The 15,870-nt window shown below is 39.6% G+C and overlaps 1 protein-coding gene across 3 annotated transcripts in view; it reads right to left on the reverse strand.

Annotated features, from left to right (window-relative positions):
- The window catches only part of SYNE1 (spectrin repeat containing nuclear envelope protein 1), a 482,339-nt gene that overhangs the window by 115,802 nt on the left and 350,667 nt on the right, over nt 1-15,870 (reverse strand). For all 3 annotated transcript variants that reach the window (XM_043888326.1, XM_043888327.1, XM_043888325.1), the window contains 6 exons: nt 14,787-14,918; nt 14,453-14,608; nt 13,513-13,722; nt 7,814-7,915; nt 3,322-3,441; nt 1,583-1,783 (listed from right to left, as the gene is read on the reverse strand). In XM_043888326.1, coding sequence (XP_043744261.1) covers nt 1,583-1,783; nt 3,322-3,441; nt 7,814-7,915; nt 13,513-13,722; nt 14,453-14,608; nt 14,787-14,918 — 921 coding nt within the window. The remainder of the gene's footprint in view (nt 1-1,582; nt 1,784-3,321; nt 3,442-7,813; nt 7,916-13,512; nt 13,723-14,452; nt 14,609-14,786; nt 14,919-15,870) is intronic.

Here is a 15,870-nt window from a genome sequence, read left to right on the forward strand (position 1 = left end):
CCCCAGAGGATGCATGCTAAGTTACTTCAGTCATGTCCAACTGTGACACTAACCGTAGCCCACCAGGCTCCTCTGTCCATCAGGTTCTCCAGGCAAGAATACTGGAGAGGATTTCCATGCCCTCCTCCAGGGGATCTTCCCGACCCAGGGATCAAACTCACATCTCTTATGTCTCCTGCACTGGCAGGCGGGTTCTTTGCCACGAGTGCCACCTGGGAAGCTCCCCCAGAGGATGGGAGAGGACTATCCCAGTTCCTGCTCCCTGCACCAAGGATGGAACTATGACTGGGAATTGACGACATCAGCTAACGCTATAGTGCTGGACACTATAAACACTCCAGTGACTAGTTGAATCCTTATCACAGCCCTAAGAGGTAGGTAGTTTTATTTCCCATTTTACAGACTCTGAGCCACTCACGCAGAACTCTCCCTCAGAAAATGGTCTGGTCATAGAAGAACTAAAACCATTATTTTTAATGGACAGTTATGATATCATAGAATCTCCAAGTTGGAAGAGAACCTGGAGGTCACTTAGCCCAACATTCGCAGAAAGCTGATACTTGTTTCACAACTCCATCTCCCCCGACAGCCTTGGACGGACTTCTGGCCAGGAGGGCTGTCTGTTTAATGGCAGCCTATCCTTTTAGAGTTCTTCATCTATTGAGCTTTATTTCTTTGTTATTTATACTCATTGATCCCAATTTCCCCTCTGGAATAACTCAGGATGATATTTTATTGCTATGGTCAAAGATTTGAGAAAAACCAGCTGTTGACTTTAAAGCAATGTTTTCAAAGCCAAATGATAAGGCTTTAATAAATCACAAAGTTTTGGATAAAAACCTCTGGGAAAAATAGCAAGAAGTAAAGTTCTCTGCGCCCCCCGCCCAACCCAAATACCTTTATAAGTCACCAAAGAGCTACACAAAGGTAGAAGGTTAACCATCTATGAAAGTGATGTGAAAGTGAAGTCGCTCAGTCATGTCCGACTCTTTGCGACCCCGTGGACTGTAGCCCACCAGGCTCCTCCATCCATGGGATTTTCCAGGAAAGAGTACTGGAGTGGGTTGCCATTTCCTTCTCCAGGGGATGTTCCTGACCCAGGGATCGAACCCAGGTCTCCCGTATTGCAGGCAGATGCTTTAACCTCTGAGCCACCAGGGAAGCCCTAACCATCTATAAACCAAGGGAATTTTAAAAGTTTCCCTATAAGAAATTTCCACTGTCTGGGAAGTTGAGTCTTTCAGGTGGCAAATCTTTATTTTTATAATGTTACTAACAATGCAATTTGTGTTTCTGAATTAAACAGGCATTCCATGGACAGAGAAGCCTGGCAGTCTATGGTCCATGGGGTCGCAAAGAGTTGGACACAACTGAGCACACACGCATACTAAGCATCCTTTACGAAGGGAACAGGGTCTAACCTGAAACTGGTTATTGTACATACTGGTGGAACAATCTCAGGTCTACCAAGTTGGGTCATGTAGTAAAAGCACTTGTTGTCCCCAGGAGAAAACTCTTGAGGACTATGGTAACCAGAAGAGCACATGTTTAAGGACATTTTCTGTTTTTTGTTTTTTTTAACCTTATGTTTGTCAAGTAGTTGTTGGATTTCCTCTTTGGAAGATACGATGATTTTCTGGTCTCCTGTCGTCTTCTCTTGTCCGGTTTCCAGTAGGTCGGCCAGATCCTGCAAGGCTCTTTCGTACTGACTCTTGAGGGCAAGATTCTGATTCAGCCCGCTCCGCCGGGAGCCAATGGTCATCATGAGTTCCTCATACATGTCCTAAGAAACAGATAGAACTCATGCTCAATTCAAACTCACTCTACATGGGATATGTCTGACACCTGTCCTCACAGAATGTCAATAGTTGATGGAGGTTTAAAATGCTGAAAAGCTGTTTTTGCAGCTAAAGGACATGTCACGGAGAATGAAGTTCTAATTTTTATCACGCTCCCAAATTTTCTAATTTTGGAGTAACTGAATAGAGTATCCTCAACATTGGGTCTGCTTAAGTAATAATCAGATCTGAGACTTTTCCTTAAATAAAGAGCTACATAAACAGAGCAGTTTCATGTGAGCAGACTTTAAAACTTAAAAAGGCAATGTTTTTTGGTGTTTTTTGTGCCAAATGTGGTGGAGTAAATAAATAACTATTTAAACTGGAAAGACATTTTAGCGGATGATGATACACCAAAAACAAAATTTATTTGAGCCATATGGACCTGATTAATGTATCATATTAAGGTTGAGTACGCCAAAATGGCTCAATCTGGAAAAGTTCAACTTTAATGCCTATTTACAGCTATGACGCTTGACTCTTACACCTGACATCTGAGTGCTGTCGGAAAACTATCTCAAAAGGACAGAGTGGGGGCCGTGGGCCCATCACATTATGAAATCTTGGATAATGGAATGAGACAGTAGAAATAAAAATGTTCTTTTAAAATAAGAGGTATTTTATTTTCTCAAAAGAATTTGTGACCCTATATTGGACTCAACAGTGCAGACAAACTAATACATGCACATTTTTTTCTTAATATAAATTATCTGTGTTATGAGATGCTATACTTCATTGACTTTACTATCTCATTATCTTCCTACCAATCTGATACCAGCTATCTGCCTAGGTGCCATATTTAAAAACACCAATCCAAAGTGTTATTCTCTTCTCCTGGAAGATGCTGGGGAAGTTGGTTTGGATTTCAGCTACCTTCTAGCTTAATTTTTTGTTGTTCTGGAATTGAAACATTGTCTCTTTTCCATTCAACCATGTATGAAATATAAACTACAATTTTGAACACGTGAGAAAATACACTTTCTAAAAGGTATCAGCTTAAGTAATTTTTCCTTAAAATGTTTTTTTGGCTACAGTACAATACAGGGTTGTCTAGGTATCTAATAAGATTTCCAATTAATAAATTTTCTGGAGTAGAAAGCAATAGGCCACAAATAAATTAAACCATAATGCTTAACCATCAGAATAATAATAATGCAAAAAAAAAAAAATCTTAGAAGCATAAGACTATGAGGAAATAAAAGAAAAGACCTAAAGATTTGACACAAAGTTCTCCAACAAATAGCCCACACAGACTACCCTTCAGTAAATCTCAAAATGTGTCCATTTATTTTATTGTACTAAATATTAATATGATAAATGTTTTAGAAAATGTTCTAAGAGTTACTTGGGAAAAAATTAGGGCCTAGATGACATGAATTTTACAGAAAACCTGAACAAAATGGAGAAAATATATATTTCTTTTTTCTTGACTTCCAATTAGGATGTACCATTGAAGCTGAATGCCATTAGTAGAAAACTGTACCTGGAGTTTGGAGAGTTCTTGCATGGAAGGCTGCTCAATCTGCAACTTGTCAGCACGCCTTTTTAACTCAATGATTCCCGCATCTAATTCCTTTAGCCCATCTTCAGCCTGCTGTATTGCCTGTGGAGGATTTATTACTTGTCATTAAAGCTCCAATAAACAATTTCCCATGCACAATATGATTATCATGGCTTCTTACTTGTTCCTCCCTTCTCCACCTAAAACATTTTCCAAGCAACATAAAAATGATGGTCCTCTATTATCTACAAAAGGGAAGAAAGCCCTTTATTATACTTCAGGTCAGATATTTTAAAGGTAAAGAGGTTGGAAAGGCTTAGCATGGAGGCTTGGGAGAACAATGGCTTCCTTGAACAAATAAGGGAAATGGTGAACAGAAACCTGAAAAAGAACCACGATTTTAAGACAAAGTTAGAAAAGGGCATCTGCCTAAGATGCTCTAGGGGGTCATGTTCTGCTTTTCTGAAATGCAGTTTTGAGCATCGTTGGAGAGAGATTCAGTGAGGATAGGGAAAAGCACATTACAGCATGATCGGGAGGGTTTACTCATGGCAAAGCAGAAGGACAAGCGATAAAGCATGATGGTGACCACTAGGGCTGAGCCTCGTCTCCCCAGGGGCTACTGAAGCAGGACAAGACCTCAACCTGGCCTTCAAGGAGCTTCCAGTCTGCTCAGGAAGCTGGAGTAAAGAGAAGAAAATGAAACAAGGCTGAATACAGTTAGGTACTAAACTTGCTTCTGCTCCTCCCTGTGAGAGGACTTGGGAGCAGGCAGTGAATTCTGGAACAGTCGGAGAAAGCTTTTGGAAGACCAGAAACCTCAGCGGCCTTTGAAGGAGGAGAAGAACACGGACTCCAGATGGCAGATAAAACACATGTGTCCTATTTTCTCCCTCCTGTGTCGCCAACATTTTGTTTGCTTGCTTTCTGGAGTGGTTCCCCAACCCACCCACCGCCCCCCCCCAATAAATCTACAAGGGCAAGGAAACAGGAAAGAAGATGGTACCAACAAAAGTTTGCAAGCTGAAAATCAGAAGGATACACGGGAATTGACTTAGGAAATCTGAGGAAGCTGAATTCTAAGCTGGCAGGGGTTCTTCATCATCAGATTAAAGCAACAGGAATCTCGGGAACTCTAGGAAATGCAGGATGAGTACTAACTACAATTCGAGGGTTGGTGGAAAGATGCTTGAAGAATATTCAGATTCTCAGACCCTCTTCCTCACTCCACATTGGCTCTTTCCATTTTCTGAAGAAGGTATTGGATTGCCCAAAAAATCTGTTCAGGTATTTCCATTACAATGCACTTTTTGGCCAACCCAATAAGACAGATAGTCTCTGGACTGAGGGGCACCAGAGGCTTGAGTCCTTGACTGCAAACAAGGGGAGAAAGTGACCAAATACCCAATGATTGCCGAATGTGGAGCTCCTAAACCTCCTAGAGTGCTGAAGCCTTGTCCCTATTTTCCAGACATAAGAGGGTGGGTGGGAGAAAATGAAAAGATCTAAAAAAAATGACACAAGAATTCTCCAGCTCATGACCCACATAGATCATCCTTCAATAAATCTCAAAATCGTCAAGCCTCATCCATTCGTAAAGTTCCCATTCAGCTGATTAGTCCCTCATCCTAAATGTGAAGAGACAGCATGTCCATGTATCCTAGAAAAGTCTCTAACATGAAAGATAGAAACTAAAATAAGCAAACAAGTAAAAGTAACCTTGAGGGAAATAGATTATTTCCCTCAGGAAAAACAAACAAAGACCTTAAAGTCTCCCCAAATACCTTCAACTCCCAAATCATTAATTTACCTAGAGAGATTACAGAAGACAATGCATCTGTTTAAAAAAGGACACAACATTTGGAGAATCAAAAAGAGCTCTAGGAAGATTAAATGCATGAGAGTAGAAATGAAAAAGTCAATAGAAAAGTTTGGAGCTGAAACCGAGAAAGTCTTCCGAAAGCAGAACAAAAAAAACAAAGAGAGAAATGTCCCTCGATAAGAAAGTTAGAAGACTGGACCAGAACATCCAACATCTGCCTAAAAGGAGTTTCAGAAAGGGAGACAGATAAAACAGAAGGATGCAAAATATTTCAATACTCTCATAAAATGTTCCAGAATGGAAGGATGAAATTGCCACATCAAAAGAGCTCAATGAGTTCTCAGTCCAGAGGATAAAACAGACTCTCTCCAAGGTATGTCATCATGAAATTTCAGGACACTGAGACCTTTGGGAATTAGAACAATTTTACATTCCTCAAGCCAACACTGGAACTAGAAAACAATATAGGAGAAGCCTCAAAACTATAAAAAGAGTCCACCAAGAATTCTATAAAGAATCAAGTTATCAATAGATTGTGAGTATAGTACTAGAGACTATACACTTTGAGACATGGAAAATACTGAAAAATATATCTAGCATGCATCCATTATTAATAAGGATGTACACTGACAAAACAAGGAAGCAAGACAATAAAGAGAAAGATGTGGTTTGGACTCAGAGAAGACAAGACCCAACAGAAGGGAAAGGTGAAGGGGATTCCCAGAATGATAGTAAAAGGGAGATCCCAGGAGACAGCCATGCACCAGGGTTATGACACAGGTCTGCTCTAGGTCAGAATGACATGATTCAGAATATGAACATATCCCCTTGCCTTCTGCTACTGTTACCTCCTCAACCCAAGGAGGGTAGGAATGGAATTAGCACTTTTTACAGTTATATAATGATAATTCATTTCAGTTATTCAATGAAATAATTGAGTAATTTTTTACCTTTGAAATTTACATTGGTTATGTTGGCCAATAGTTAAAGTGTTACTTGTAATGATACCTATCCTAAATTTCACATTAGAAATTCAAAGCAAAGCATTCTTTCAGCTGCTCAAATTTTGTTTACGATCAGGTAACATTACAAGCCAAAAAATAAAAATTAAGGTCCTTTCAAGTAGGAGCTATGACATGGAAGAATTATTGTTCAATTTGGGAAAAATGAGGGATCTCTTTTAAAAAAAATAGGTAAAATTATGGTAAAGAAAGATACATATTCAGATATAATTTTGCAAACTATTTTAGATGGTGAAAGAGAAAAAGAGATCTCTTATAGAGAAATATTTGGGGTGATTTCTATGGTATGTATTTAACGATAGTAAGATCACAATTAATTATTACTAACTACTGACCGATATAACCAATGTAAATTCCAAAGATAAAAATAAATTACTTGATTATTTAATTGAACAAATGGTGATTTCTATTTCAGGGGATTTCTTAGGGCCTACCCATAGAACCATTAGCAGTCTACTAAAATTAAGGTATGCCATTCTATCAAAACACACATTTTCATAATGACTTAGCTTGGGAAATGGGATACTCTTTGTAGCATCCTTGCCATTTCTCATCTCCTCCCTGTTTCACTGCCACTATGATAGTGTGAATTCTTATTCCTTCTCCCCAGAGCAGTCATGGGAGGCCTCAGGATGGATACCCCACTTCCTGACCCTGGAGCTGCCAGGCCAACCACGGAGAAGCAAGAGGCGGCAATGACACTCATCCTCAGCCTCAAACATCCCGAGTAACTTTCTGCTCCCAGGGGTCTCTGAGGTGAGGGCAAGTACTCAGAAGTGAGCAAGAAGGTCTGTGAGAGTGAAACACTATGGCTTTCATTTATACTCAACCACATGCATTTTAAATGATCATTTGCATGTATACTTTATGACACAGTACTCGCTTATAATTTATAAATAAGTAAACATACATACATTGTGGTATGTGCCTATTGTTTTAACCAACAAAGCATGAAATCAATAAGGCTGACCACTCATTTGTAGAACAAGCCCCAATTTTCTGACATTCAATTGGTTCTACAGGTTGCCTCAAATTTTCTCTTCCATCCTTACTTCCCCTCAGTCACTTTGGTTCATTGTTAAGTTAGCCAAACAGGATTACTTGCTTTTCTCCCAAAGTGTCCTGAATGATCTAACATTTATGCCATTGTTTTTCTTCTGTTCTTTGCTAGAATATCTTTCTTCCCTATTTCCGTGTGTCCAAACCTATTTCCGTGTGTCCAAACTTCTAAATCTGGTTTGAATTTCCCTTTACAAAATCTCTCCCTGATCCTACTGCTGCTGGAGGTAATCTACCCATCTTCTAAACATCCGCAGGGCTTCATCTGTACTGCTACCAGGATGGTCTGCCTGCCTGTCAAATGTCTTTGAGGTCCACGTCTAATCTCACACGCCTTCAGGTTAGCATCTGTCACTGACCCTTTCTCCTCTCTCACGTGTCCTGGTTACACAGAAGTAAGTGGCAGAGTCAGTGTAATCTGATGTAAACCTGGCACTTAAAAACAAGACAGATGACAAACAAAAAATGCTATAGGAAGTCATTAACATTTCACAGGCTATATGGAATTTCATAGTAAACCAGATATACTCATCGTGCTTGCTCTTATGGAGAAAAGGGCAGCCGTAAATACCTCTATCTGCTCTGCCACAGGTTGTTCAAACATTTTCGCCAGCTTCTGCAGAATGATGTATTTGTGGTCAGCCAGTGATGTAACTAGCACCTTCAGATCATTCTAAGGAGGAAAGCAATAGGAAGACTTAATATGAGTAACAGGAAACTTAAAATGGTTATAAATATAACACACAGTCTCAGAAATAATATATGGCTGTAGGAATTGAATTGTTTCCAGAAGAAACAATATTATCTTATGGGAAGATAAAAGGAACTGGTAACAATTTATACAAGCGCTAAAACTGACTTTTGAAGAATTTATTATACAAAGCATTTCCAACTCAACACAGATGAAGGAGACAAAGTTTACAAATAAAAAGCAATACTGGTCACTTTAATCTTCTTGTTATTTCTGTAATAAATGAGCACATTTAAACAGAAATACGGCAGCAGAAGCGTTGCACTAAAGACTTCTACATGTAGATGTTTTCTTGTTTGGGGGAAAAATATTATTCTTAAAAATATATATGATCCCTTTTTTCCTTTGTCCTCTCCTTCCCTCTCTGCCCTCACTTCCTTCTTCCTCAAAGAATTTGCACAACCCTATAAAAACCATCCAAAAGTTTAGAAAATATGCATTATTCACAGTGACCAAAGACATATGAAAAGACAACACAAAAAGCTCTTAGCTAAGCTTTTTCATAAACATTACTCATTTAAATGTCCAAATATGCTTATCTTGAGTTAACTTTATACAGAAAGGAGGTAACTATCAGAATTTTGATACTCAGTTCTAAAAGGAATAATAAACTGGAACAAAATATAAATTATAAATTTTTACATTTTTCTCCTGAAATATCAACAAATATGCTCTATTTTCTATTAGTTAGAAATGTCTCTGATGGTCTGGTTGCTCATCATAGTGTGAAGTTCAGCTCATCATATTCTCTCCACTGGGAACTCATCACATGTGCATATGTCACCAAGATGCAAAAATTCTGTCTCAGGAGAATGATAATCACACCAAGGAAGAAAGTCTTTAAGGATACACAGAAGCATTATGAAACAAAATGCAAGGCTAAAGCAAATTAGTAGGTGAATTATGCAGTTTAAAATTTAAAAAAAGAAAGAAAGAAAAGTAAAGAAACAGCACTGAACATGAAATTTAGAGAAAAGCATGCTATTCTAAGAGGCAATAATTGTCCCAAAGTGAAAGTCGCTCAGTGTCCGACTCTTTGCGACCCCATGGATGATACAGTCCATGGAATTCTCCAGGCGAACACTGGAGTGAGTAGCCTTTCCCTTCTCCAGGGGATATTCCCAACCCAGGAACTGAACCCAGGTCTCCCTCATTGCAGGCGGATTCTTTTACCAGCTGAGCCACAAGGGAAGCCCATGAATACTGGAGTGGGTAGCCTATCCCTTCTCCAGTGGATCTTCCCGACCCAGGAATCGAACCGGGGTCTCATGCATTGAAGGCAGATGAGCTATCAGGGAAGCCCAAACCAATACTCAAGCCTGTCTGCAAGCCTGGCTGCAGACTAAATGACAAATTGTAACAACAGCACAGGAGAAAGTCTGCAGAAGCAAGGTTTCTGCTTATGAGTGATGATGACACTTGTCACTCAGCTGTGTTGAGGGCCAGGTCACGTGGGCCATTAGAACCATGACACAGTGATCTGTCTACACGCACAAGAAAAGATGCTCTTATTCACTTAAACAGATTCAGAAGAAATCAAGTTCCTGTTATCTACATGCATTTAGAAAAACAGTTCAGTTAATCTAAATGAGAAGATAAGTACAAATAACATGAGTTAAGAAATGAAGAGGGTGTGTGTATTATCTGCACATCAATTTCACATTTTTAAGAGCATATTTTCTGTCTTTCTAACATATTCTCCTCCAGGTAATAGAGAAGAAAGTTCACATTTCCGGAAGCTGCAATAATCACTAGAAGAGATTAGCCAAGACAGTAAAGCAGAGAACAGGACTGATTTAAAAGTTACTAAATAAAAGACTCTATTTTATCTTTTTTATTTATTTTTTTGGCCATGCTATGTGGTATGTGGGATGTTAGTTCCCTGAACTCATTCTTGCTACATTGGGAGCCTGGAGTCTTACTCACTGAACCACCAAGGAAGTATCTAAATAAAAGACTTTAAGAGAAGGCAATGGCAACCCACTCCAGTATTCTTGCCTGGGGAATGCTATAGACAAAGGATCCAGGAGGGCTACAGTTGATGGGGTCACAAAGAGTCAGACATGAATTAGTGACTAATCAACAACAAATTGTCTGGCTAGAATAGTTTGATCATAAGCATATTATATTTAAAATTTGGAAAATAATTTGTGTTAAAATACAATTATTTACAAAAATAAAAGACTTTAAGAGGTGCTTATAGCCACATGGATGTTTATATTTTATTAAAAATAAAAATCCAAAGGCTTTAAGCATTTCTTAATACCACACTTGTGATGTGTGTTCAGTTGCTCAGTCATGTCCGACTCTTTGTGGCCCCATGGACTAATGCCTGCAAGTCTCCATGGAATTTTCCAGACAAGAATACTGGAATGGGTTGCCATTTCCTACGCCAAGGGATCTTCCTGACCCAGGGAGCAAACCCGGTCTCCTGCATCTGCATTGGTACATGGATTCTTTACTATGGAGCCACCTGGTAAGCCCCACAATCGTGATGAAGCAGGTAATTAAGGTATCTATATACTACACATATAATAGACATCACAATCACTTTCTTACAGTTACTGGAATTACTTGGAGAGCATGAAAAGGCAGGCTTCTAGCTGTCTAAGAAACAGGTCCAAAGAAAGTCTCGAATTTTAAAGTCATTTGTGCTGCCTTGATCATTTAATAAGAAATTCTTTCATTTTTTTCCTTTTTAAATAACTTGAAATATTCAATTATGAAAGTGTCCAGAAAATTTATTTTGGTTTAAATCTATGAAAAACTTTTAAAACACAGAAGAGGTGATAAGTAACTTGTGATTACATGTAGATAACATATATCTACATAACACCTACTCATTCTTCCAGATTGTTTGTTGGGTAACATTAGCAGTCTTGCAAAAGCTAATGCTCAAAGTTAACTGGAAAATCAAGGCTACAGTTCCAATAAGCGCTGAACAGTGATAGTATATCCGGTGCTCGCTGCAAAGTAAAACAAAATGACTTGTGACTGATCTTTTGGCTTCCCATGTGGCTCAATGGTAAAGAATCTGCCTGCCAATTAAGGCGACGTGGGCTTGATCCTCAAATCGGGAAGATCCTCTGGAGAAGGAAACAGCAACCCACTCCAATATTCTTGCCTGGAAAATTCCATGGACTGAGGAGCTATAGTCCATGGGGTCTCAGAGTTAGACATGACTTAGCAGCTAAGCACGCACACACAACTTGACTTTTAATTATATTAACATTGGAAGTCTTTCTCCCAAGTAAATTGGAGCACAAACGTTTTGAAATGCCAAGGTTTGTTTGTGAGCTGGCCACCAACAAGTAGAAACTTGTTGGCAGAAGAAAAATAGAGAACATGAGTGAAACAGAATTTCAAGATGACTTGTTCTCTTGCTCCTCTACTCAAAATAAGTTCCAAAGTATTCACACTTAGTTCAATTTTTACTCTGTCTGTGATTACCAGGAACTATTTAAAAGTACCAAAGACACTAGCATAGTGAACGCAGTTTGAAAAAGGGAAGCATGGACTCTAGGGATATGCCCATTTGCACTTCTAACCCACCTCAGACATGGCCAATAGACTAGAAAGCTGTTAAAACTTAGTGAGTTCTTTTATGCAAGAGGAATTTTAGAGTAATGAAACAAGTTTCTATAAGTTGCAAAACAGTTTTGCTGATTTTAGACATACACTGTGTACCTGTACATGCAATCAGATCTTGCATTCAAGACAAAGTACTCAAATAATCAATGCCAGGTTTTCAGATTCCAAGGGAAATGTTCCTTCCTTTCTGTGTACTATACAACACAAGGGATACAAATGCAATGATCCGATGTAGGTCATTTTTCTAAGCCACAGATTTGAGACTATTCACCTGCGTATCTTCATTCTACCTGATAGGGTTGCCTCACCAGTGGTCCTGCCAGCAACCCAGTTCTGCCCAGTGGTCAACCGCACTGCTCCCACATGTCCTCACTGTTGGCCAGATGCTCATGTCAGAGTCACTGAAGTCCCCCAACTGTCCCCCTTTCCCATGATCCCCAGATCCAAACCATCAACAAGTGCTCCCCACTGGTCCTGCTTTGCAAATATACCTTGACTAGGTTTTCTTTTCTCCATCTCCCTTGCCATCACCCTAACAATATAAAATACACAAATAATCTTTGAGCCAAATCCTGGCTTTGGTTCTCCATGGTTAGATAAACTTGGAGAAATATTTAACTTTTTCATTGGTTTCAAACCTATATCTAGTATCCTAAGTACTACTATTAACAGCAACATAGTAATAAAACATGCTGAGTGTTTACTATGGCTCAGATACTAAGCAAAGTATTTGACACAGTTTAACTCATTTTATCCATACAAAGTCCTAAAAGGCAGTTAATATGGACATGATTTATTAGTTGAGGTCACTTAAGTCAGAGAAGGAGCTAAGGTTATACTGCAGCATGTGATAAAACTATCATACTATTATCATCTCAATAATACACATGAAAATATTTTGTGACTAGAATAATGATACATAAATGTTTAAAAAATTTATAGATTTAAGAAGGTAAACTGCAGGAAGGCAGTGATAATTTTCCCTCTAGATGAATATCTAGAAAATTACAGTTCCTGGCTAATGGTACACTTACTTGACATTTTATAGTACTTTTTTCCTGAAAATCAAAATTTAACATCAATTGCTTGGTTCTAATTACATGTATTACATGAATCTATTTTATAAACCTTCTATGTTTGCTAAAAATAAAGTTCAATTAAACCTTAAGTATTAATTAAACCTTGAGTAATAAGTAATTAAGATGCTTTTTATTAGAAATGAAAATCAACCCTAAAGTTTATCAGTGGCTTTTGCATTTGTTGAAGTTCGTAGTCATAAGAAAAGTCGCTTAAGCACACAATTATTCAGTTGGCAGTAAAACTCCAGTCTTGGGCTGAAAGACAGTAAGTCTATGGAGTGAAGACTAGTAAGTAACCGCATGCATTTTTAACACAGACAGAAGTGATCAGGTCGTGGTCACTTTCAGTGGCTCCCACCGGTATTACGTGTCCAGGGTTGATTCTGTGTTACAGCACTTCCTGTATGCTTCTTTGGTCTTATGAGATGGTAGGTAGGATGGCATCACCAACTCTATGGACATGCGTTTGAATAAGCTCTGGGAGTTGGTGATGGACAAGGAAGCCTGGCGTGCTGCAGTCCATGGGGTCGCAAAGAGTCAGACAGGACTAAGTGCTGAACTGAAAAGAACTGAATATCAACTAGAAATTATTGCTATAACATGCCAGAAATATGGCTTTTACTGGTTGAATTTAAAGTTCTATTCAGTCCTTAGTCTGACTGGCTGGTATCCTCAATGAAAAGCATAAAACTTATTGTTTTCTATTCCTCTAAGTCAATCTCTTTGTTTTTCTGTAATGTTCATGCATTCTATACCTTTGTAAAAAGTAGGTCTAGATCATACCTCAGTAAGATCCTGTTTACTGTTGAATGTAGCTGGAAGATGATGAAATACCTCTTAATGCCTTACCTGGAAATTTAATATCTGCTGAAGTCTTTCCTTCATCTGATGACATCGCTGATTTACTACTGAGTCTAGCAAAGACAACCTGCCCAAGAGACAACCCAAAGTGTCTTCAATAACATCTCGGTTATCGCCGTTCTCTGGAAAGGCTTGGGAAAACAAGTTCTTGTTCTTATCCATTTCTTCAGACATTTCCTTAATATCTTTGGCAAGAGTCTGGGATTGATAAGAAAGGGCATGTCAATATTTAGACCTATGAATTTACATATGAGTCATTTCCTCAAAGAAAGCCCACTATATTTCTCTTACTGTTCAGTGATAATTATATTCAAGGCCACCTGGACCACTTTCATACACTTCCATAAATATTAGGCAAGTTACTGCTGAAGAGATTTTTCTCAGAAACTTTATATCATTCACTAATAATAATATATAATATTAATATTTGGTGAAAACATGAGTTTTATAAAGTGCTACTTAGAAATTCATAATTATTATTTTTAGTCTGTTTTTCAAATATATTTATATATATATTTCATATATTTCTATATTATAGATACATGATATAGAACAAGGCTTCTACAGACTCTTCAGTGTTTTCCGCCTCCTACATACACAAGAAAAAGCATAAAAATTCAAAGCCTATGAGGGAGGGGATGTGTGTATAATTATGACTGATTTGCATTGTTGTCAGGCAAAAACCAATAAAACATTGTAAAAAATTTTAATTATAAATCAAGATACAAAAATACAAAAACTAAGCATCTTTCCAAGCTTGTTCTGCTTAGGCAATTCTTTTCTGCTCTACACTGCTTGGAAATACACATTTGTACCTTATTAGAACTGTTTTATGCTTGACCTTCTTTATACACAACATTAATTATCCCATGTCAGCATTTCAAGTGCTTTGTGATGTACCCTCACAGACACAAGCTGCCAAACTCACCTCTTGGTTGAAGATGCAAGTTTCCGTCTCTTCTGGTAAAAGGGCTGTGGCAACAAATAACCGTTCCTCTACATCATCCAGCCAGGTAGAGGTGGCCGAGACCCCATCATACAACTTCTGTTCCAAGTCAATGTTTTGCTTCTTCGTCCCTCCACCCTGAGAAACAGAAGGGAAGGACACAGAAGTCCTGACAGTGTTTTGAAGAGTCAAAGAAAGATGCCAGGATGAGATGCTAGGGTCCAGAGGCTCTGCCTCTGCGGTCTCAACAGCTCAGCTTAGGGGATGGGGCAGCCTCACGGGGTCCCAGATCCACAGCCCAAGCACACAGCCCCACCTGGGATGAAACCTCCTCGAAGACCTGGTTCAATCCATCCAGCAAGGACGTCACCGCAGACTTATCCTGGGCCTGCCCGTCCCCTTTGTACAGTGGCACGCCAGACAGGAGCCGATTAGGCCTGCTGTAGAGCTGGAGGCAGACAGGAGAGCTTCTTTAGGACCAGACGCACCCTGTCCAGGGGTTCTCATTTAGAAACGCACACTGAAATAGATGCTGGAACAACTGTTTATGGAAACCTCTGCTAGAGAAAGATGACCTATAACACACCATGTCCACTAAACATGCAACCAGATTCAGCAGTGGCAATGTTTCCTGTGATGGACCAAAAAAGTAAACAGTGGGGAAAATGCCTGCATTCTCATTACAGCTTTCCTCTCAACTTATCTTGGGTTTAACACTTGTTGTTTTAGTCGATCAGTTGTGTCCGACTCTTTTGCAACCCCATGGATAGGAGCCCGCCTGACTTCGGGCAAGAAGACTGGAGTGGGTTGCCATTCTCTTCTCCAGGGGATCTTCTCCACCCAGGGATCGAGCCCAGGTCTCTTGCATTGGCAGTCGGTTCTTTGGTGCTGAGCCACCTGGGAAGCCCTGATTTTAACACTACTCATGATAACTAGCGGAGAAGGCAATGGTACCCCACTCCAGTACTCTTGCCCGGGAAATCCCACGAACGGAGGAGCCTGGTAGGCTGCAGTCCATGGGGTCGCTAAGAGTCAGACACGACTGAGCGACTTCACTTTCCCTTTTCACTTTCATGCATTGGAGAAAGAAATGGCACCCCATTCCAGTGTTCTTGCCTGGAGAATCCCAGGGACGGGGGAGCCTGGTGGGCTGCCGTCTATGGGGTCGCACAGAGTCGGACACGACTGACGTGACTTAGCAGCAGCAGCAGCAGTAGCATGATAACTAGGGGCTTTCCAGGTGGCACTAGTGGTTAAAAAAACCCATTTACCAGTACAGGTAGATGTAAGAGACTGGGCTCAATCCCTGTGTCAGGAAGATCCCCTGGAGGGGAGCATGGCAACCCACTCCAGTATTCTTGCCTGGAGAATTCCATGGACAGAGAAGCCTGGTGCGCTAC

Source organism: Cervus elaphus, chromosome 26 (genome assembly GCF_910594005.1).
Source record: "Cervus elaphus chromosome 26, mCerEla1.1, whole genome shotgun sequence".
NCBI classification, from domain to species: domain Eukaryota; kingdom Metazoa; phylum Chordata; class Mammalia; order Artiodactyla; family Cervidae; genus Cervus; species Cervus elaphus.